The 24,138-nt window shown below is 50.0% G+C and overlaps 1 protein-coding gene across 6 annotated transcripts in view; it reads right to left on the minus strand.

Annotated features, from left to right (window-relative positions):
* Positions 1 to 12,939: 12,939 nt before the first annotated feature.
* SSC4D (scavenger receptor cysteine rich family member with 4 domains) overlaps positions 12,940 to 24,138 on the minus strand; it is a 12,915-nt gene continuing 1,716 nt past the window's right edge. The window contains exons 2-11 of one of the 6 annotated variants that reach the window (XM_039849202.1): positions 22,040 to 22,239; positions 20,509 to 20,544; positions 19,958 to 20,263; positions 18,948 to 19,025; positions 17,854 to 18,168; positions 16,734 to 16,811; positions 16,106 to 16,180; positions 15,674 to 15,985; positions 14,623 to 14,700; positions 12,940 to 13,980 (exon numbers count right to left, since the gene is read on the minus strand). In XM_039849202.1, coding sequence (XP_039705136.1) covers positions 13,664 to 13,980; positions 14,623 to 14,700; positions 15,674 to 15,985; positions 16,106 to 16,180; positions 16,734 to 16,811; positions 17,854 to 18,168; positions 18,948 to 19,025; positions 19,958 to 20,263; positions 20,509 to 20,544; positions 22,040 to 22,239 — 1,795 coding nt within the window. In that variant the 3' untranslated portion in view covers positions 12,940 to 13,663. Of the gene's footprint in view, positions 13,981 to 14,622; positions 14,701 to 15,673; positions 16,181 to 16,733; positions 16,812 to 17,853; positions 18,169 to 18,947; positions 19,026 to 19,957; positions 20,264 to 20,508; positions 20,545 to 20,637; positions 21,032 to 21,298; positions 21,875 to 22,039; positions 22,240 to 24,138 lie in introns of those variants that run through there. The other 5 variants (XM_039849205.1, XM_039849206.1, XM_039849200.1 and 2 more) reach the window with 5 other exon arrangements.

Raw genomic sequence — 24,138 nt, forward strand, 5'->3', positions numbered from 1 at the left:
CTCATGGGAGTCCTATGGTGATGTGGTGGCAGCCTGCCAATCCCCTGGAGTGAAGCAGGTGCTTTTTGTTTTTACAGGTCTACAAACTGCAGAGAGCCCAGCAGTTTCAGCTCATTTCAAGGAAGCAATTTCTCCATCAGCTGGAACTGTCCAGTGATGGAATGAGCTGAGTCTAAAGGCCGTGGGATAGGAATTAGGGGTCAGGGACCAGCAGATAAGCCGGGCCAGAAGACTGGCCAATCAGAGGTGATGCTAAGCAATAGTTCTCAACCTGGCTTTGCATAACAGTCTCCTAATACCTGGAGGAAGCTTGTCTAAAATACAGAATCCTAAGTCTAACATAGAGGGTCAGAACCTCTAGCGATGGGGTCTGGGAACATGTATGTTTTCAAAGCTCTCTGGGGGATTCTTTCACCACCAATGGTCTGCCAGGGTAACCTGAAAAGGCCCTGGCAACTCTTAAAGAGGCCAGGTTGGGTTGCCTGAAGAGGAAGTGGAGTGCCCATGAGGCCTTTTGAAAGCTGGCTGGAAGAAGTGGGGGAATCGTCATTTTCTTGAGTTGGCCATCCTGCCGAGTCAGCGTAGCACTAATGCTTTTAGAGTGCAAATCCCACTTGGTCATGTAATAGGAACACTGGTGCTGACACAGCAGGCAGACAGGAGCCCAGGCTGCATCAGCGGACAGGAGATAGACACAGACATTCAGCACCAACTCCTTGCTCTGAGTCTAGGGACAGGCAGGGGCAAAAGGCAACCCCTTCATGCTAAGCCTTGAGCGAATGTAGATGACTCAGGAGCACAGGCTCTGCACTGTCTTCTAGGTTTTAAAGCCAGCCAGATTTCCTCCCTGTTTTCCTGGAGTTCAGGGTTGGAAATTGGAAGGGATGGCAGAAGGACTCCTGTTCATCCAGTAGAGGAATCCCTTTTGCAACACCCCATCTCCTGGGTGGCAGCCCTTGCTAGCACACGTCCAGTCACAAGCAATTACCACTTCCTGAGATCTTCCTTCCTCTGTGGGACAGCATTCACATTCCCAGAACCTTCTGCCCATTGTTCTTCATTTTACCTTTTGGTGTTACAAGAAAAAGGAAAACCCTTCTTCTCCTTTTATAGCCTTTTATATTTGAGGCCAGAACATGTAAAGCCCTCTTGTCTCCACATTAGACAGTTTCCCCAGGAGCAGAAAGTAGGTTTGAGCATGTGCTTTTCTCCATCTAGAATGCCTAGCATCATGGGAAGGAAGAGATGGCCAAAGAGATGGATGGCCAAGATATGCATTACTGAACTCTGAACACCCACTGCCGCCACCTCTTGGAAATGTGTGCCCAGAGGATTATACAAGGCCTAAGAGCACTTCATAACAAGTGGAGGTCTGGCTTCCAACCCCAGGATACTCCCAACTTAGGCTGGGCCAGGTACTTACATCAAGGCTGCCTAGGAGTCTATAATTAATGATTTGTCCTCCTCCCCCTAAGTCCTAACCTCAGTTTCTAACACTCTGAGAGCAAGGAAAGGTCAACTAGTGAGAAAAAACAGGATAGCAAATGTGTTTGCCCCATGCCCCCATAAATAGTAGAGAAGCCACATTTCAGATGAGGAATTTAAGGCTTTGAGAGGCTAAAAAACCTGTCCACATCACACAGCTACAAAGCAGAAGGGCTGGGTCATAAAGGAGGCTCATGTATCTCCTGTTCCTCATCTCACCATCCAGAAGCACCACCTCAGTGAAGAGAATTTCTTCTTTTTTGTTGGCCCCTTTTCAGAGCCAGCGAAGGCAGGCCTCACTCCCTACCCACAGCTGGGTTTATTTCTAACCTCTCCTGAGGGAGGATGCAGATAAAGCTAGGTGGTGGGGAGGGGACAGAGGGAGGAGGTGAGTGACCTGCTCACTCATAGGAGTGGGAAGGATTATGGTCTCTAGAGAGAAGAGTCAAAGCCAAGGCCCTTCTGGAGTTGGAGGGACAGCAGTTTCCAGGTGTATTGCCCAAGGCCGTGATTGTCTATGCTGGATTCAGAGGCCTGGGACAGCAAACAGAACACTAGAGATCTGGTCCACCAATGACTTGCTGAATAACCTTGAACAAATTACTTCTCTTTTCTGGATCTCTGTCCCTTCTTTGCAAAATGATCCATCAGCTCAAAACAAACTACTTGGGGGTAATACTAAAACCTTTACATGTTCTTGCCTTTACTGAAATAATCTGAATTCCAGTTATTCTGTGTAGATCAGGATATCTCATAATGTTATCATAGGGGTTTCCTGGCTATCTATGACAGCATGGGGATTTTCTGGAATCTAGGGGTAGGGGAGGGGAAGATAAATAAACAGGTTCTGAGAGGCACCAAGGTTAGGAATCTCAGAATGGACCAGATGCCACCCTTACGATTCTTCAACCAGGAGTGATTTTAAACAAGGGAAAGATGGGCTCAGACTTGCATTTTAGAGCCGTTGTTCTGGCAGTTGGAGTAGCTGGTGGATTGAATGGGAAACCAAAGGAAGAGAGAGAATTTGGGAGATCCTGCAATAGCCCCCGTGAGAGGTGATGAGGGTTGGGTTAGATCAGCAGTGGTGGCTGTGGAAGGAGGGAGATGACCAGCATAACTCTTAGGAAAGTGGGTGGTCAGGGGCAGTTACTTCTACTAGATAGAGCAGGTTTAAGGGAAAGATGATGAGTTCCATTTGGGAAGTAATAGGCGAGAAAGGACACATCCGAGTGCAATGCCCAGATTGGGTCTGGACATAGAAATGTGAATTCTCAGAAGGAGTAGATCTGTGGGCCTGAGAAGAGTATAAATAAGCAAAGGGTGAAGTGTGGGAGAAGCCAGTGAAGATGGGCTCAGGAAGAGACCTGGAGAAAATATCAGGAAAACCAGGAGTCCATGTGACTCAGGGATCACAGAAGGGTGTGGCCATCCAGTCCTCGTGGTGTTCCATGGTACCTAATGTCTCCAGGGGACTCATGTAAGAACAAAAAAGAAGGCCATTGCACGAGTTAGGGCATCTCTATCAAGCTTGGCCAGTGCAATTTTGGTGGAGCCCAACTATTGTGGATAGAGATGGCAGAGGGTAGAGAGGCAATGAATTAGGATTTGGAGACAACTGTTTTCATTGGTAATTTAATGGTCAGGTGAAGGAGGGAGAAGCCGACATTGCTGGTGGCCCAAAGCAGAGGAGAGTTTCACTCGTCTGGAAGAGGCTGTGGGTTCTTTAAATGCTCAATGGAAAGAATCTGGAGAAAGAGAGTCTGGGAAGATGGGGGAAGGTGGAAGGGACAGGTGAATAATTGAGGAGGGGGAGGTCAAGAGTCCTGGAAGAGGAGTCTTAGGAGTCTGCTGGGACACAAGGCAGGTGGGATGGACTTCTGAGTGGAAAGGAGGGAGGTTCCTGGGAACCTCTTCCTCTGAGAAGGAGAAGCTGAAGTCATCTGCTGAGTCACGGGAGGAGGAGGGGAGGAGGCTGGGAACAGACTGAAGGTTTGAGGGAGCCTCTGCGGAGGGTGGGGAGTGAGCTCAGAGGGCCATTTGAGGACCAGCTGGACCTGGAAGACATATGAACAGGACCCCTATCTGCCCAACCCTGCGGTTTTCTACATCAGCCCTCTGCAGTGTGGGCTGGGAGCTGAGAAGGTCAAGGTCAGACCACTCAGAGCAGGCAGTGGTCAGCTCTGGCCAAGGGACTGGAGTACAGGGACCCCAATATATCAAAGGAGTGAATGCTAGGATTGGCCAAAGACCAGGTGAGGTGATAAAAATAGAGCCCTTAAGACATGGAAGAACAAGTAGAGGGGAGCAGGGAAATGGGAGTGCCAGAGGATCAGGAGAATGAGGTGTTGTCATTATGGAAGGCCCCTCAAGACCCACAGAAAATGCTGAGGAATAGATAAGGCCTAGCGCTGAGGCCCAGGTTTGAGGAGCTTCCCTGAAGAGGCTCTGGTGGGAGATGCTCTGTCTCGTAGATGCTGGAATCCCCCAGGGTGAGGGAGAGCCTAGAGAAGAAGGCAAACTGCAACCAGGAGCCAAAGGCCTTGGGAATACCACCCAGGAACAGGCTGTACAGGCGGAAGGATGGTTCAGAGAGCTGCAACATCTGAGTCTCAAGGAAGGGAGTTTGTCCAAGGCGTTTGGAAGGAGCAGTACATTCAGCCGGCAGGGCAGCTAGTGGCTGGGACCCTCAAACCTTTCAGTTCTGCCTGGCACAGAAGCCCTGCCACCCTCACAACTTGCTCCCCTAACTCTGATCTCTGGGCCAGCACTTCCACTTCTGTGAGATGGGGACAATATGAGCTTCAGAACAAGGGAAGAGGAAGCCAAGGGCTTGAACAAATTGGAGTATGACTACCGTATTCCCCTACTTTGGGTTATGCAGGTGACTGAGGAGAGGCACCAGGCAGAGTGGAGGCAACCATGATTCCTGAGGGGTTCAATGTCCTAGAGTTACTCCTAAAGCAGGGAAAAGGCCAGGGAGGAGGCCCTGAGGCAGACCAAAACAAAAAACAAAAAACAAAACACAAAGATGAGAAAAGGGTAATGAATGACACAAACAAAGACAGATCTAGAGAGAGGAGAGAGAGAGGAGAGAGAGAGAGAGAGAGAGAGAGAGAAACAGAAACAGACAGATAGACAGACAAGGCTCTGACAGAGGGACAGACAGGAAGACAGACTGCCTGAGATAGACAGGGAGAGAAGGTGCTAAGCAGGCTGGCCAGGCGCCCATGGCTCATTCTGGAAGCTGCTGGGCTGGATCCAATCAGTGCAAGATGAATGGCTACTCTGGGAAGGCAGAGGCCACCAGGCATTGCAGCTGGGCCATCTCTTTTATCTGCACAACCTGCTGCAGAATCCCAGCCAAGTGACTCTGTTTGCTCACAAGCAGACTGAGGAGTGTCCCTTGAGGGCTTCCTCAAGGGCAGTAGGAGGTCAGAAAAAGGGGCTGCTTTGGAGGCATGAACCCCTGCTCTGCCTTTCACTAGCTGTGAGGTTTGGCAGCCATTTAGCTCCCTGCTGTCTTCCTATCTGTAAAGTGAGAACAACCACCCAACCCTCAGTGATTCTGATGTTTACACTTGTCCCACAGAGACAGGGACCTGGATAGCTTGGGCATTAAGAGTGTCCTGGAGGTAATAGATGCCTTCCATTTCCAGCACCCTTTGGGGATAGTTTCAAAAATCCGGCCATGTAGTTTGGGCTGAGGGTAGTAATTGAGCCATGAGAGTACGTTGTGACCCCAGCTCCCAGGACTGTACAATTGATAAAGATCCCACCAATTCAGGGATCCTTTCCACCTCTCCTCACCCCCAAACCCCAGCACTGAACCCTTATGCTGGATGTCAATCCCTATCTCTTGTATAAGACCCCAGCATATTATACCCTTATAGATTATCTCTTCTTTGGGGAAGAACTCAGATCCCATTCATCTTTGCATCCTATCCAGCTCAGCCCAGTATCAGGGCATCAGAATTCGATGGATATATATGTTTGTCTTTCGACCTCTATGGAGTTCAACAGCTACATAACAGTTTGTGTCCTTAAGCCTCAGTCTTTTCAGTTGTAAAGTGGGGATAACAATTTTCACTTCCCACTGTGGCCAGATGGAGCAAATGAGATATTGCATGTGAAGTCTGCTGGCAAGCTGGAGGCTCTACAGCTCTGCACAGCCGTGATCTGTTGCTAATAATATAGCAATCTCAAGGCCAGAGGTGGATGCAGAGACAGGGAACAAGCACTCCTCTGTCTGCAGCTTCTCCTCCTGACAGCAGTGGACAGGCTGAGTCTGAAACAGCCCAAATGTGGGCAGCCAGACTGCAGTGGAAAGAGTAGCCACCAAGAACCCTCATATCTAGGTTCCAAGTCTGCCTCTAGCTCAGGGTGGCTTTGGGCAGGTCAGTCCCTTCTCTGAGCATCAGTTTCTCCATCTGCTACATATAAATAATAATTTCTGGTTGGTTGGAGCACAGATGACGTAAGGCCCTGGTAAGAGTTGGGAGAATGCATAGGAACCCCCACGTCGATGTCCAAATATTGTGCGGTGTAGGGTCTGCACCTACCCCTCTGCATACATCACCCCATCCGTTTCACCCCCTGACTGGGTCAGGCAGCAGCCCCTCTCCGAGAGACCAGGCATAATTTCTGGCCCAGGGTGGTGATCAAATATTTATTGAATAAGAGAACAAATTAACAAATAAATAAATGGGGCCTCAGGGAGGGAGTGCCACAGTTAAGTCTCTTGAAGCATTAGAGCTCCCTTTGGACAGGTCAACAACGCATCCTCTGCTGTCTCTGCCATTTCCACCAGAGTTCAAACCATTCATAATCTTTAATGAGCTTACAAGGCTTTTCTCCCATCTCAGTGGACAATCTTCCTTGAACCTCTCTGTTCCAGTCATTTGCTTGTTCCATTCCTCCAATAAGGACAGATTCCCTTTCCTCTCATTATTTTCTTCCAAAAGCTTTCCATAGACCCTTCCCTCAGACTAAGTTAGGGCACCCTCCAATCTACCCCTGACTTTGCCCTCTGTCCTTTCCCATTATGACTCTCTTCAGGCTTCGATGTAACCATTGGTCTGTCTCTTGCTAGACTCTAAACTCTAGAGGAGCAGGGACCTTGTTTGCCCTGTGATCCACCTTTTCACTCCTGCCTGCCACAAGAAGGGGCTTAAATACTTGCTGAGTAGCTGAGTGAGCTGGAAAGGAAGAAAGACTGAAAATAATGTTCAAGAGTAATTTAAACTCAAGCCAACCAAGATCCATCAGGAGCAGAGGTGGGATGGTGTGTGTGTGTGTAGAGGACAGGGCCTCAGGCCTTGACTGAGTTTGAGAAGCAAACCACCAAGATCCAGAGACCACCCTCCCCACCTTGCCCATATCTCAAAGGTCCTCAGGGCCAACTCTGGAGACCACAAGGGCCACATCCTCAGTGTGACCCCACATCCTCATGCCTTTGCTGGGGTACCTCTACTCAACTGGTTAAACTCTCATTTTAGTACGCATGTCTGTGAATGTCTCAGCCCGCCCCTTTCTAATTCCAGATTTATTGAAAACAATTACAATTTTAACAGCCCTCTCTAGGTTAATCCTCCCCTTTGAAAACAAGAGTTACATCCCAGCCCGGCCGACTCGACTCATTAGGCCAAACGCTCTTTGTCAGCTGCGAATGGCCACTCAAACTAGAAAGAGTCGTCTTCACTCTGGCTCTTGGGGATCCTTCCCGATCTTTCCTTCCGGTCCCCGCGTAGGCCGCATAGGGGGTCTGTGCCCAGGTATCCACCTGTGGCCGAGCCCTGGGTGCTCCCAAAAGCTCCCCGGGGTACGCCCAGGAGGGGTTGGTTCGAGGGACGGCGAGGACTGCCCCTTTGCCTTTGGCCCCGCCCTACCCGCTCTCCTCAGCTTGCTGTGATTGGCTGTGCCCCAGATTCTCCAATCAGGAGGCTGACGCAGAACCAGGGGTGGGGCTTTGGTTTCCACGCTAGGTGGACTCCTACCCGCCCTCCTCCTCCCTTCCTGCCCCGCGCCACGGTTGTGACTCAGCAGGAAGGCACAGTCCAGGCGGCCCGAAGGGACGAGCTGCGCCATCCCTTCCTGGCCGACGCCACTGAGCTGCTGGGGCTGGAGGGAGGATTTGTGGACTCATGTAGTAGTCCCTAGACCTGGTCCTTTCTGTGTGACCCAGAAAAACTGACGCTTCTCCTCCGTTGGTTTCTCTTCTGTATGGTGGAGATAAGGACAAACACCTCCCTACGTTCAACAGACAAGATAGTACTAGTTAGTAGAAAGAGCACGGGGCTTTTTGGATTTTGTCCATTCAGGGTGTGAATCCCGCCTCCTAGTTAGCTGTGATCCTGGCCATCCTTCAATCCTCGTGTGTAAAATTAGAGGACGATTTTACCTCCAGCTCAGGTTTTGACAGTGAAATGAGACAGTGTACACAAATGGGAAGGAGAAACAAAACGACTTAAGTTTCACAGGTGGCTGCAGAATTCTGATTAGGAGGGCTAACTTTGGCTAGCAAAATGAAGAGGACAATTTTGGAAAGCTAGTCCTGGAGGCTGGGCAGTAGACAAGAGAGCTAGACAGTTCTGCATGAGAAAGGAGCAAGAACCCAATGGAAAAATAGGCAAAGGACTTGAATAGACATTTCTCCAAAGAAGATATACAGATATTCAATTAGCAAAAGAAAAGATACTCAACATAATTAGTCATTAGGGAAATGCAAACCAAAACCAGGAGATGATAACTTGACACCTACTAAGATAGCCAAAATTTTTTAAAGGAGGAGTTGAGGTGGGGGAATAACAAGAGTTAGCAGGGATGTGGAGAAATAGAACCCTTGTGCTTTACAGGTGGGAATGTTAAAAGTATAAACAATGGTGGTAAATGTTTGTGGTAAACATAGAATTACCGTATGACCCAGTACTACCACTCCTAGGTACATACCCAAGAAGTACTGAAAACAGATTCTCAAACATACATGTACCCAGATGTTCATAGCACTATTATTCATAATAGCCAAAACATGGAAACAGCCTGTGTCCATCAACAGATGAGTGAATAAACACAATTTGGTAAGTTTATACAAAGGAATATTATTTCATCATTAAACGTAATGAAGTATTGATACATGCTACAATCCAGATGAACCTTGAAAAGAAGCCAGATGCAAAAGGCCACATATTGGCACCATTCCATGTCTACAAAATGTCTAGAATAGGCAAAACCATAGAGATAGAAAGATTAGTGATTGCCAGGGCCAGGGGAGAGTGGGAATGGGATGTGACTGCTAGTAGTTATGTTTTTTAAGGGGGGGTGATGACATGTACTGGAATTAAGATAGTGGTGGTGCAAATGTACTAAAAACTACTGAATCGTATACTTTAAAAGGATGAACCTTATATGCATTATATTTCAATAAAGCTGTTATTTAAAAAGGCAGTGAACAAAAAATGTGGGAGCCAGATGGCTTGCAAACAAAGGAGGAGGTGGTAGGAGAGAGAGGGTCCCACCACTAGGATGAACCGTGGGACTAGAGAAATCAGTGAAAGAGTATCTGTGTGTTGTGTTTATTATTATTATTGTGTGTGTGTGTGTGTGTGTGAGAGAGAGAGAGAGAGAACACAAAGACTTTTCAAAAACAGGTATCTAATTTTAAATTTTCAGTTGTTTGGCCCTTGCTCCAAATCATCAGATAGGTGTGCTACATGCACAGCATGAAATTGGTAGGACTTTTAGAGTGAAAGATCAATCAATGACCAGGAAAAAAGAGAGTCACAGAGGAGGCAAAAGTAAGTGGGAGATTCAGAAACCAGCTAAACTCAGGGGTTCTTAGCAGAATCTAAGCTCCTTAAGAATCCTGAGGTTTTTGGTAAGGATGCTGGGTATCCTACTTTAATGGGGGATACCTGGCTGGATCCCTTTAATTAAATCTTAAGAGGCAAATTGCTCTCAGCAAGTTGAATGAGATGGAAGATATTCAAGATGGTGACATCATGGGTGCCTATATAATTTATTTTCCAATGGATTCTCATCGCCCTTGGATAAAACTCCTCCCCATGGCTAGAAAGCCCTGAGTAGTCTGGCCCTCCCCAGCTCTTCTGACTCATCTCAGCATACACCTCTGCTCCAATTGCAATGCCCTTTTCACTGGCCCTTCAGCAGGCCAGACTAAATCCCCACTGAAGGATCTGGAATAGCCAAAAGTTCATGGCCAGCTCCCTCTTACTACTCAGGCCCAGCTCAAGCCTCACTTCCTCAGAGGCCTTCACTGACTGTCCAATTCCTACCACAACAGCCTGCTTTATGTTCTTTATAGCACTAATCACTAGGTCAAATTCTCTCGGCGATTGATTTGTTCAACGGCTTACCATCGACTTCTTAAAGGTAATATCTGAGCCTTGCAAACTGGAACCTGATCTATATCTCTTCCTTCTCTGCAGCCCCAGAGCCCAGCACTGTGTTCGTTCTAGCATACAGGTACCCCAGAAATATTTGCTCATGCCCTCCATATACTTGGCAAATATTATTTGGGTACCTACTGTGTGTGAGATTCTGTGTATAAAGTTGGGCACAACAGACCCAGACCTCACCCTCCAAGACCTCCTAGACTAGTGAAGGATAGAGCCAAGTTAGCGGTCTGCTGAGATGCAGGGTTGAGTGCTGCCACTGAGGAGGTACAGGATGCAGTGCAGGCTCCTAGTCCAGACCAGGAGGGGATAGTGTCAGTGAAGACCTTCTGGAGAATATGAAAGCTGAGACGTGAGGCTAAATAAGAGTTGACTGAGGGGAAGAAGGGGAGTGGGTGACGCATATTCCAGGCAGAGAGAACAGCATGTGCAGAGGCTTGGTGGGAAGAGAGCCCAGACATTAGAGGAATTGAAAGTAGTTCAGCCTGGCTAGATTCTGGCAGCAAGTGGCAAAGAATGATGCCGAAAACATAGGCAGAGCCAGATTGTGCGGGACATTGTAAACTGAACTAAGGAGTTGAGGAAGAGCACTGGGGAGCCATGGAAGGGGTTTGAGCAGGGGAGTGACACCATCAGATTCATGAACATTAGACAGCTCTCTGTTCTTGTGGTATAGAGAATGGGTTGAGAGGAAGACAGTGAAGCTGTATTAAGAAATATGGAAATGGAGAGGAGTGGACAAATTCCAGCAGCGTTTGGGAAATGAAACCAACAGGATTTAGTGATTAATTAGGGTTTGTTTGTTTGTTTTTTGGGGGGAAATAGGGATTGTTGGGGATAAGACCTAGGTTTCTTGCTTAAGCTGGTGGTTGGTAGTGCTACTTACTAAACAGGGAAATCCAAGTGTAGGCATAGGTGACAAAATTCTGAGTGGGACAGGTTGAGTTTCAGGAGAATACAGGGCACTCAAGTCAGCACTGGATTATTCTGAGTTTCTCAAGGACAAAAGCCCTGTCGTACCTATCTGTGTGCTCCCAATGCCACTGGGCTCTCGCACATAGAACACCAAATGTGCTGAATAAAACAGTGAACAGAACAAACTGTAATAAGGCTGGAAAACAGGTTTTAAGTAACCTGAGGAGAGTCTCAGTCAAGATGGGCTAGGTTAGGCTGCTCCGACAAACAATTCCCAATCTCAGAAGTTTACAACAACAAAGATTTTTCACTAAGCAGCATAAGGACCCCCAAAGATATCCACATCCATCTTGAGTCAATGAAGGCTTTGCTCCATGTAGCTCTCACTCAGGGACACATGTTGACACAAGTGGAGACTCCACCACTTGGAACGTCATTAGTCACCTTGAAGGAAGGAAACTTGGCAAATTGTGCTCAGGTCCTTGAAGACTTCTGCCTGGATGGATACTTCCATTCACAGTTCCTTGGCCAAAGCATGTCACAGGGCCATGCCTCACTTCAGGAGAGCAGAAAGTGCAAAGCTACCATGTGCCAGGAAGGGGAAGAACTGGACATGGTGGTAACCAGTATTAATGGGCATTAAGCATCTTGGGTTCTAGTCCTGGGTCCACTGTGCAAACTTAGATAAGTCATTTCTCCCCTCTGAGCCTCAGTTTTCCCTGTCCGTAAAAAGGGACAAAAATATTCCCCTCACAGGGCTGCTGTGAGGGTCAAAAGAGAGAGTGTCAATGAAAGCACTTTGTTTAGATGAGAAAGGGGATGCCAGGGGTAGGAAGCTGTGATATCTCTCCGGACAATGGAGAGGCACACTAAAATGTGGACTTAGTTGGAGTGGCTATGACCATGGGCTAAGCTGCATTCAGATATGGGGACTGCAGGGCGGCTAGAGCATCCCTGTCTGACCCCCTGAGTTCTTAAGCATATTCATTCCTTACATTTCTCCAGCCATCACCTCTCCAGTGACACGGTGGTGTCAGAGAGCTCCCTAACAAATGGAGACAAAGTCATTACTGCCAAGAGCCCATGGAGTTTGGAGCTAAAGTGTCTGTCTTGCTCCTTGGCTGGGAGCCAGGACCCAGGTTTAAAGTCTATGGGAAGCAGCATAAGGACCCCCAAAGATGTCCACATCTTATCCCTGAATATGTTACTTTACATGGCTAAAGGGATTATGCAGATGTGATTAAATTAAGAACCTTGAGATGGGGAGATTATCCTGGATAATCCTGGGCCTAACATAATCACAAGAAGCTTTAGAAGATGGAAGAGGGAGGCAGAAGAGTTTGAAGAGGAGATTGAGATAGTGGCAGCAGCAGTCAGAGTGATGTAATTGCTAGCTGGAAGGAGGTCATGAGCAGGCATGGAATGCAGGCGGCCTCTAGAAGCTGGAAAAGGTTAAGAAAACAGTTTCTCCCCTGGAGCCTCCAGAAAGAGCATCAGCCTGCAAACACCTTGAACTTAGCCCAAGGAGACCCATTTCAGATTAGTGACCTCAAGAACTGTAAGATAATGAATCTCTGTTGTTTTTAGCCACTAAGTTTCTGGTTGTTTGGTACAGGGGCTATAAGAAACTAATACAGAGCATGCAGACTGGACCTGGAGGGCAGAGGCTTGACACCACAGTTGCCACTGGCAAGAAACCCACCCTGGGGCTGAGAGAAACTCTGGTAGGATCCCCCACTTCTCTCTGCCCCTGGAGCTACAGGCTGCCCCCAAAGCAGCCCCTGAGGAAATCCTAATGCTGCTTTGCTTTCCCTCATCTGTCCCTCTGCCTCCTCTTGAGTTTTTCTCTTCTAGCGACTCCATCACTCTGCTTTGTGACCTTGAGCAGACCTCCCTCCTTTGCAGGACCTAGATTTCTCTATATGTAAAAGGAAAGCAAGGATGGGCAAGGAGACCCTCTAGGGGCCTTCCAGGCCTGACACTGTGAGTCAGCATTTCCAGGATGTAATGGGCTTACAGAGAGTTCTCTGATGATGCTCTTGAACCGCCCTCCATCCCCAAGCCTCTAGAGAGTCCTAATCAGAGTCTTCCCGGATGCCACAAACAATGCACTTGTGCTCAAACACTGACGTCAGTTAAAAGACAGGAGGGACAATGCTTTATTAACTTGGCACCTATGAATGAGTGGCTACAGACCCTCAGGGTTCTTTGCTATTGCAAAGTAGAGGCTCTGTGATGGGGGCAGCATAAATCAGAGATGCTGATTCCAGCTGCAGGGAGGGGCTACTGTCCCTGCTATGGCCTCTCCAGTCCCCTTGTGTAGCCAAGCACCATCTGAGTCTGGGCCCTCACCGAGCAGGCCAGGGCAATGACCCAGGTTTTTCTACAGTCCCAGGTAGTCTAAGGAAAGAGCTGTAGGCCTCTTCTGGCTTTCCTCTTTTTGGGGATCCCAAAATGCGTGGGGGTAGGGAGACACCCCATTTTCAGAGATTCCCTGAACCTTCTGGACTGGGTTCCAGGAAGCCAGGATCAGGGGTGCTGTAACAGGAGGCTCATCCAAGAGGAGAGTTAAGAGTCATTCTCTTCCCCCAATTTTCTGTTTTGGCTGAGCAGAAAGTGGGAGCTTTCATTGAATTGGGCCCACAAAGCTGATGACAGGTGAGGTCACACAGTAAGTTGATGGACTGGAGCCAGGCTACCCCATACAGAACCATACCATCGGGGCAGGCTCTTTCCCAGGTGAGGGAATGGAAGGACCGAGTGAACTGCGTTTGTCAAAGGAGGAAGGCTTCCTGGAGGAAGAGGGGCAGACCACAACAGGCTCCCAGAAGAGGTTGTCTGCAGAGCAGGCTGGGTCACAATGGCCGGCACAGCACACTGGCATCCTCGCTGTGGTCACAGTTGTGGGCATCCCAGCGGATGTGAGAGCAGAGCAGAAGGGTGCTCTCATCTCCGCGGCACTTGACATTGTCCAGGAGAATAGGGCCTCGGCCTGGGCCAAAGTGGGCCTCTCCAGGGGCTGCCAGAGCCTGGCCACAGCCCAGCTGGTGGCACAGGACACTGGCTGCCCGCAGGTCCCAAGCATCATCGCATACAGTGCCCCACCGCTGCCCTAGAAAGAGTTCTACACGCCCCTCGCATCGGTGGGCTCCATTGGCGAGACGTAGATGTCCTGTGGGGGGACAAGGCCCAGGGCTGGAAGGCACTGACTCATGTCAGGCCACTCCCAAGTGAGACCAGGGAAGGGGAAGAGAGTGGAGGCAAAGGGTGGTAGTCTCTGAGACACAGCACTGCCCTGGGAACCATTGGACAAGGGCAGACAAATGAGATTAAAATAGGATGGACCTCAGTCTCCAAGTAGAACATGTATAAGCCTTTGTGGGGTGCTCTGGGCATGTTGTGTGCTCCATTTCTGCTCTCTCCGTTGTCTTCTGTTTATAATCCCAGTACCTCAGCCTCACAACTGCTCTCTGGAGACTGTGACGATACCCTCTGAAGTCATATTGCCTATCTTCACCCCCTGGAATCCCCAGGCTAAACAGTGAATTCTTTCATTTCTTCCCTCAGGACAGGAGCCCCATGCCCTAATTTTGGTTCCATTTCTAGAAATCTCTAGATTCTTCTAGCTTAAAACCCAAGTCCCTCTTTCTGGACACCACACCCCTCTTACTGAGACTTGAGACTAGCACAAAGGACAAAGGTTCTAAGACCTTGTTCAAATATGCTGAGAATGTAATCCCAGGCTGTGTCCTCTCCCCCGCTCCCCTCGCCCCCAATCTGGACCTTCTCCCTCTTGGGGGCTATGGTCACCTACCATCCCTAGGCCGAGGAGTGGGCACCCGGGTGGTCTCTGAACCATCCTGCTGGACTTGCAATCCTAGCTCTTCTGGGCCTGGCTCAGCAAGGACAAAGAAAAAGAGATGGCTGTCACATTGGGGAACATGTTCCTTGAGGACAGGTACCCTCCTACCCTCACAAGGGAAGCCTGACCTATGGACAGAAAGGACTTCACAGGACCCTGAAGAACTGCTCTCCGCCCCACAGATCAGAAATGGTGGTTATGCTTGCTTTCACCCTGGAGCCCAAAGCAAAATCCTTTGTAGTCTATCCGTTTGTGGCCAAGGCTACTAGGCCCGAGGAACCAAACAAGGGTGAAGATGTCCTCACCCCAGTCAGTGAACAGAAACATTTAAATATGTGTTGGACTCTGCAACCAGCCCTTTCCACTGATTCCTTCCAAGGATCAAATGCTTGCTCCCTGAAAGCTAATCAATTCTCTTTGCTTACTAGACTTTTGCAGATCCTTGACTCAGCGAAAGAAAAGCGCCTCCATCCCACCTTTACAGACTTTCGGAATTTATCTCTGGCCCCTGGTCTCTCACCTCGGGCCCCGCCCCTCACCGCTGCAGACCCAGCGCCCTCCCCAGGTTCTTCCCCACTCTCACTGCAGAGAGCGATCCCTTCCTGCACTGCTCATGCCGCCCAGCAGCACAGGGCGTCGATAGGCGGGCTCCGCCTCTCTGCCGAGCGCGCGTCCTCTCCGGCGCTGCTCACGCTGCAGTGCTGCAAACAGCCCTCGCGCGCGGCCCCGCCCATTCCTCATCAGATCCCGCCCGCAGTGCGTGCCTTTGTGCGGCACAGCTCATTTCTCAGATCCTGCCTTGCCCCGCCCACATCGCTGTATGCACCTACGCAGACCGCGCTGCAGTGCGTGAATACGCTCAGCCCCGCCCATTCCTCAGATCCTGTCTTACCCCGCCGCACCTCAGTAGGAGCTTGCGCGCGGTTCCGCCTATTGCTCGGTTAATGTACTTCCTGGCTCGCGCAGCAGTGTAATTCTATTCGCCGTCCCGACGCAGCCTCACCTGAGCAGAGCGCACCTGCATCTTCGTGGTGACCGCAGTTGTGCTGGCCCCAGCCCAGGTGGAAGCAGTCGCTCAGGCGGGTCTCCGTGCCGGCGCAGCCCACGTTGTCCAGCAACACCGGGCCGCGGCCGTAGCCGAAGTGGCCGAGGCCCGTAGCGCCCAGCGCAGGCCCGCAGCCCGCCTCGCGGCAGGCCACGCGCGCATCAGCAAAATCCCAGTCATCGTCGCACACGGTGCCCCAGCCCCCGGCGTACATCACCTCCACGCGGCCGCGGCACGGGCCTGGGCCGCCCACCAGCCGCAGCCGCCCGCCTGCAGGGCGCACAGGCCCACGGCCAGAGGGGCTGGACTGGAGCCACCAGCTCCAGAGCCTTGACCTTACCCCATCCCACCCGCCCAATCCCCCCACGGGATCTCTGCTATACCACTTACTTTTTTTCCCCGCGGCCCAAGAGGCTGTGGAGAACAGTGTCGTCTCCCTGGCAGGCAGGGCACCAACTCTTGTAGCTGCAGAGACAGGGCACCTAGAGCATTCGAAGGGGACAAGGAAAGCTTCTGGCCTACAGCAAGGACACCTACTGAGACCCACTAACTGTATCACACCTGCATCCCACACTCATCCTTAATCTGGAGTAACCGTGTTGATGGGTGTGGTGGGGTCCTCAGGAAACTTGGTTGGAATGAACCTAATCCTATATCCAGGCATTATCCTAATTTCAATCCCAACGATAGTTTCAACCCTAATTCCAAAGCTATCTTTCAGCCTTTATCTCAACCCTCTCACAAGTCCTCTCAATTCTCAACTTCACCAACCCACATTTTACTTAAGAGCTTTGAAGAAATCTCTTACCATTATGCCCTCCCACCCTGCTGAACTATTCAGAGGTCTGAGTTTCATCCTTGCTCTATCTGCTCATCCATTCTCTCATCCACCTCTACCATGGGTCCAAAAGCCCTGGCCTGCTAGTCAAGGCCACATTCCTATAGATCCAGTCTTCACAATTCCCAGGCCTACCCACCTTACCCCTACCATTCTAGCCTGGGGGGCTGTGCTCCTTACCCTCTGGCTCTGTGGGCCAGGCCCAGTCCTCTCTTGTGGCTGAGGGTGGCAGTGCCGTGAGAGTCAGGGGGGCCAGAACTAGAGCAGAAGAGAAGGCAGCAGGGTCAGAGGCTGAGGTTCTGGTTCCTGGTCAGCCTTTGGCTGTCAGGAAGATGTTGTCTCTCTGAAGAAGACAATAGATTTTACTTCCAGAGCTGGAGGCTTTAGTAGTGGTTCTAATTTACTTGTGCTACGTGAGTGTACACATCACAGTTTATGCAGGACTTCCATAGGCATGCTTTCATTTCTCTCTAATGTTCTCAGAAACCCAATGTCCAAAATGGGGAGAGAGAGAAGGACTTGCACACAGGAGAGGGCCATGTAAAATCCTAAGGAATTTGCAGAGCGAGACTCATTATCCCCATGCCCATCCTACAGATAAAATAGAATTAGAAAGGGCTAGGGGCATGCCAGAGACCATGCAGCAAGGTAGTCATGACTTTGCCAGGGTTCACTGTGTGACCATGGGTATGGCTCTACCTCACTGGGCCTCAGCTTTTCCATCTATAAATTGGGAATGATGGCCCCTGGTTTGCTGTGAGGCATGGGCAAGCATTTTCTATCTTGTAGAGTGGAGTCCATCTGTGAAGTGCCATTATTGGCCCTACTATTCTTATTTGCTCAGAAAACCTCTCAGAATGGAAGAGGGCCAGATAGGGGAAAATATTATTATAAGAGCATCAGGATTCCAGAGGGCCGTGTTAGGTAATTCTGGGGACATACTTGGTCTACAGTGGAGTGTTTCTGGGGCAATTCTAGAGTACTATTATTTTGAACTATTTCATGAAGAGTACTTAGAAGTTGCTAGAAAATTCCAGAGGTATTGCTAGATAATTCTGGAGTATTGGTAGAACAAAACTGCTGTATTATTACACAAATGTGGAGCTCACCACAAAGTACTGGAGTTTTCCGAGGCACTTGTAGAGCAGTACTGACGTATTAAAAGTAATTTCCGGGCCTTCCTGGATTGCCCTGAGAAATACCAATCCTTCCCCTCCCATGCCCCACTCAGCCCCCTCCTGCAATAGGATACGGCCCCGCCCTGCCCCGCCCGTCACTTTGCTGTCCCCGGAGCCCGCACCTGCGCAGAGCACTCCGGCATCCTCGTGGTGGCCGCAGTTATGCACGCCCCAGCCCAGGCTCAGGCAGGCTGTCAGGCGGGGCTCGCCGCCTTCACAGTGCACGTTGTCCAGCAGGATGTGCCCCGTGCCATAGCCGAAGAAAGCGTTAGTAGTGGCGGCCAGGGCCTCCCCACAGCCCATCTGGCGGCAAACCACGGTGGCGTCTGGCAGCCCCCAGTCATCGTCGCACACAGTGCCCCACACTCCACCGTGTAGGATCTCCACTCGGCCCTGACACGGGTTCGTGCCCCCCACCAGGCGCACGCTGCCCTCACCTGGTGACGGCGGGGTGTGGGGGGTTGCAAGGAATAAATCTCACTGGGCTCTGCCTCCCATCCCCTCCTAAAGCGAAGGCACTTCCACAATTCCCCAGGCAGGCCAGCTGTATACTCACAGTGCATGGTGCCCCAGTACCTAAAACCCAGGAGAAGCTTCTCACTCACTCCCAAGGCACTGCCTCCTCATACAATACAGACTAGCAGTGGTTTGTGGGATCATAGGACAGATCGGCTTTAACTGTGTCACTTCCTGCCTAAAAGCAACCCCCTTGCCCCTGTCCATGCTCTCCTAAGCATCTAGATTGTGCTGCTTTCTCATTTAAGACTGTAGTGAAAGCTGCCTCGCCTTTCTAGGTGTAGCACCAACAACCTTTCCTACAGGAAGCCCTCCCTGATCTCTGATGTATTGGACCCTTTTCCTCCTCTGAACTTCTTGCCTTTTTATCTGTCCCCCTTTTAGGGTACTTTCATTTTCTTGTTCTACATCATTATCAGCATTTCTGTGCATATCTGACTCTCCCATTAGATTAAGCTCCGGCCCTCACCTCTCTCACTTTTTCCAACCTTGTGCTGACTATTTTAAATCATTGCATAAGAATTAATCCTCTTACCCTATCCAGACAATGGGGGGAGGATAGGGGGCAGGGTGGGGAAGGAGAATACTAAACTCACCCATGGTAATCCTTCTCTTCCCACCGCCTAGGGTAGATATGGGAGGCTCTTCTCTGGGTCCCTCTCCTAAGACTCAGGTGGTCCCCCACATTGTCCTTACTTACCTTTCCCATTCTGGGGAGTTGTAGGGAGCGCCTTACTGGTTAACACTTTCCTGGTTGGGGGCTGCGTGGGCAAGAACTCTGGGAAAGAATCAGAGTAGAAGGGAGGAAGATACATGAATCTTTCAGAGCTCTCCATCCTCATACCTACAGATGTGTGAGTGGCAGGGCATAGACTCCAAGGTACCTGTCACTCAAGGCCTCTGGCCACACAAAGGGTCAAAGCCAGGAACCCTGAGGTATGAGAGGAGAAAGGGACCCCTGATTCCAGAAAGCAGTGGCTCTAGAGGAATTCCTTTGGTTTGTAAAGCAGCATCACATCACTTGAGAACTTGTTAGGTAAATTCTCAGGCCCTAACCCAGACCTGCAGAATCAGAAACTCTGGGATGGGGGCCACAATCTATGTTTAAATGAAACTTCTAAGGGATTTTCTTGAAAACTAAAACCACTACTCTAAGGTCAAAGCCTCTCAGAGACTTTTGCTGCAGTTGTATGACAAGTGCAACTTGGGCCAGTGTTGACCCCAATCATCAGGTTTTAAAAATGGGAAGGGGGACCAGCTGGGATAATCAAGATCCTGCATGGAAGGAGTAATGCTGGTTTTCAGTCAAGGTCACCCAGAAGCACCACTGGGGTCCAGGGCTTCTGACAGCCAGCCTGCGGCCCTTCCCCTACACCGTGCCATGTAGCCACTGGCTTGGTCTTCTATATCAGCGGTCCCCAACCTTTTTGGCACCGGGGACCGGTACTCCTATGAGAATCTAATGCCTGACAATCTGAGGTGGAGCTGAGGCGGTGATGCTAGCACTGGGGAGCGGCTGCAAATACCTCCTGCTGTACAGCTCGATTCCTAACAGGCCACAGACCTGTACCGGTCTGCTTCCCGGATGTTGGGGACCCTTGTTCTACATGGAATAGTGTTACCAGTGGGAAGTCCCTTCATTTATCTAGCCTTGAGCCCCGCTGCCTACTGCAATCTGTCTGCCCTCCTAGGTCACAGGCCTCTGCTCACCATCACACAGGACGGCCACATCCTCATAGTGAAAGCAGTTGTGGACTCCCCAGCCGCGGCTGCCACACTCGCTCAGAGCAGCTTCCTGTCCACGGCACTCCACGTTGTCCAGCAGGATGGGGCCTTGGCCCTGACCAAAGGCGAGGGGTCGTGGCACAGGCAGTGCCAGGCCACAGCCCAGCTGACGACACACCACATTGGCGTCCACCACGTCCCAGTCATCGTCACAGACACTGCCCCAGGAGCCTCCATGCAGGACCTCCAAGCGCCCCCGGCAGCGGCTTGGACCCCCCACCAGCCTCAGCTCTGTGGAGAGGGTTGAGCTGGTACCAGGGGGATTGCTGGGACCAACTTACAGGATGCCCACCTTGCCATGAAGCTGTAGAGCCTTGGGAAGAGTCCCTTCTAGATAATATTTCTCCCTTTCTATAAAATGGGGAGACTGGTGCAATCCCTTTGGGGGCATCTAGAGTAATAGAGGTCTTTTGTCTGAGCATTTGAGTACCTAGAGTCAGGGCAGGGGTCGGGGAGGGAGGAGCTGGGACACTTACCTGGAAAGGGCAGTGGGGTGGACTGTAGGGCGCCGGCTGAAACAGAGTGAAGAGAGCATTGGCCCTTCTGCCCCCTCCTTGGCTGCCTGGCCCCAGGAGCACGGTCTCCCCTCCCACCAGAGTTCTTACCACCATCTCCTCCTCTTCACTACCCCTGCTTTCCTGAAGCCTCATTTTCTCTTTCCCTGACTGTCACAGTTGGCCTCCTTGCTTCATCATTTCCAACTGGTCCAAAGGCCACCCCGGAGAGATCTGCCTGAGACACAGATCTGTGTGTTCCACTCCACTACTAAATTTCTCAAAGACTCCCTTTTCTTTCAGGAGTCCCAACCCCTTAGCTATATCTATAAAGCCTTCTAGTATCTTCTGACCATCCTCACCTTACTTCTTAATCTCCCATCAGTTTTATCTCTGGGACTTTAACCCTGCAATCTATTCTCCTTGAACAGTTCTACCCAATTCTGCTCATTACAGCCCTGCAGATTCTTCAAGACCCAGCTTGAAGCCTCCTCTTCCAGTCAGCTTTCCAAAAGCCCTCAACGAGGAGTGTTCTTTATTCCCTCTGAATCTCTGGGCACTATATATATACATGCCCCTTTCTGGGCCTCTGTCTGATGATATGGCCATGCCTACTTCATCTCAGTGGCCTCCAGGGCCCCCTACTTAGAGCCTTTTACTCAGCAGATGCTCAGTAGCTTTGCATGTAAATTGGCTTTGAGATTCATTGCGATTTCTCTCCAGAGCTTTACTAGATGAGTCTTTCTGCTTCAGTTCTTATGTACATACATACCAGGCACTGTGCTCACTGCTTTAGGTGGCCAGGCTCACTTAAACATTAGGACAACTTAAAGGAAGGTAGGGTTTCGTACAGCAGGAAATTTCCAGTTTAGTAAGATCAGGCAACTTGCTGAAGGCCACACAACAAAGGGTAGAACTGGTACTCCAACCTAAATAGCCACACTCTTCTTCACTATACAATTCTGAATGTGTGGCCTGGGAGATGGGGAGGAAACAGGGAAACTGGCGTAATGCAGGAAATTGAAAACTCCATAATACCCCCTCACTTGTGCACAGGGTATTCCTGTACTCAGACACTTTCACATACATCACCCCAGAGAATCCTTACACCAATGCTCTGAGGCATATACTAGTGTACCCATTTTACAGATGAAGAAACTGAGACCCAGTTTCTTCTTTTTTAAGTGAGGATAGTCCCTAGCATTCGAATCCACCTATTCTACCAGCTCCTTTCCAACAGTAATTAGTAAGCCCACTCTTTTCCCCTCCTTCTCTATTTCCAATGTCCCCTAAAACTGCCCATACTCGGTGTGCATTGAACCCTCACCTCCAGCACTAAGCCCTCCACTCCCCCAACTCAGACTCTTAGCTTTCATCGACCTTGGACAAATATCAGAGCTGAAAAGAATGTTGTAAACCACCTCATTTGCAAACTACTCCCACCATAACTTTACAACTGGGAAAACTGAGAGCCAGAAAGGGGAATGGTTGGCGGCCAGGGGACAGCACTCACCCAGTGGCAAGAGGAGGAGGAAGGACAGGGCTGGGGAGAGGGGTGCAGGGGCCGTGCTCCTGTCTCCAGGCCTCCACTCCCTGCTCTCCTCATCTGGCTGGGGACCTATTTGCATCTCTGCCTCCTTGTGCATCCAGCCAGTCAATGGCCTTTCCGATGGTTCCATCAAAGGGCTGGTGGAAGAGTCACAGCTAGAACATCTGGAATTAAAGATCCCAAGTCACTTCTTCCAGCTGGAAGGGCCAATGAGAGCTTCAGGGGGAAGTGACATTTCCACCTGGGTTTGGCATTCTGAGTATAGGCAGCAGAAGGAGCAACAGCTGGGAGATGAGAAGGACCGGATCATAGATGGAAGCTAATGAGGAGTTAGGTCTGGCTGGAGCAGACAGTGTGAAGGGGAGTGATGGGGGATGAGCTTGGAGGGTTGCCTGAGCCCGAGCCCAGACAGGCCCACGAGGCTGTGCTGAGGGTTCACAGTCTATCCTCCATGGTAGTGCATCCCAAAGGGTGGTGTTGGCACCACTGGTGGCAAGCCACATAAATTTAGGGGGAGATAGATGGATGTTTATTGCTTTATTTTCATTATTTTTTTTACAGTGCCTTCTATTTATGTATGGCAAAGGATTCTGGTTTTCCATTTATTGGAAAAGTATAAAGTTTCCCTTTAAAGTTAATTTAAATCACAAGAAAGAAATCAATTGAAAGGAAATACAGTTCCCAAGACTCACAAATACATAAAAATGGTGAAGGGCTGGGAGAGTAAATGCCATTTGAGACACTCTGCTTTTTGGATGTAGGAAGCCCTTAAGGATTTTTTTGTTAAATTTTGAATTGAGGTATACAAACAAAAACTGCATAAATTTTAAGTGTAGAGCTCAGTGGACATTCACACCATGTAACTGGCATCCCAGAAGTGCCCCCATGTCCCCTTTCTTCATAGACTAAAGTGGGGAGGTGTCGCTGGTTTAGGGGATGGTTTTGTTTGGGATATATTGAGAGTATAGAGACATGGGTGCCCCTCACAGCACTCCCCACCTCTCCCTGGCATACAAACAGTTTGGTTGGGGGGAGGATGAAAACCTATCTGGATGTGGGTACAAGGTTTTCAATACCCCATTCATGGGGCCCAGGACAGCCCCCAGTGGAATAATCAGCTTTTGTCTTCCCTCTGCCTGGCCTGAGGACAGCTGGGAGATGCGAGTTGAGAACTGTGAGGAGGGGGAGCCACAGTCCAATCTTTGCTGAGGGGATTCATAACGATCTGGGCCTGCCCCTTGCCTCCTGGGCCTTAGACCGCCCACCTGTCAGGCTGCTGGGACACTGGCCCCCCCAGGTCAGATCAGCTCCCACTATATGAGTATGGGAACACACGGCTTTCAGGGAACCTGGCCAGGAATCCTTAAGTCACCCCACAGTATACCCTGCCACCTCGGTCCAGTAGCGACGATCCTGCTCCTCTCTAACCTCAAGTCCCAGCAGACTCAAGAGCTCCCCGTGGGTCTCATGGAGCCTGCCTTCCTCCAGTCCCAAACTTAGCCCTAAGCCTGCTCCTGCCTCTCTCCCTGGGAATCTTGATCAAAATGAGGCTTAACCATTCCCTGCCCTCTGTAAATTTGGCTCTCTAAGGTACTCCTGCCTCCTCCCCACCCTTTATTAGTGTACCTTTTGCCCTGAACTGTCTGTTTAAGTGCAGAGCAGGCAGCATAACAGTGTTTAGAAGCATCAGCTCCACCACCTACTAGCTGTGTGATCTCACCTCACTGTCCTCATCTGTAAAATGGGGTTAGTAATACATTTACCTCTTACAGTTGTTGCTAAAGTTTATAAAAGGTTTAGCCCAGTGCCTGACCCATTGAAAGTGTGGTAGTTGTTGTTGTTATTATTGTTATTATTATTATTACTGTCTCCCCATCTAGACTATGAACCCTTGACAGATCTTATTCAATGGCCCAGGGTGGGTACTCAGGAAATGTTTGTTGAATGACTGGATGAAGTTTAGAGCCACAGAATCATAGAATGAAACAGTCGCAAGCGTCCTGGGAGATTATCAAGGACAACTCCACATCTGACCAGTGGAAAACTTGTCTCTCTCTCTCTCT

This window comes from Pteropus medius, unplaced genomic scaffold (genome assembly GCF_902729225.1).
Source record: "Pteropus medius unplaced genomic scaffold, Ma_sr-lr_union100, whole genome shotgun sequence".
Classification (NCBI taxonomy): domain Eukaryota; kingdom Metazoa; phylum Chordata; class Mammalia; order Chiroptera; family Pteropodidae; genus Pteropus; species Pteropus medius.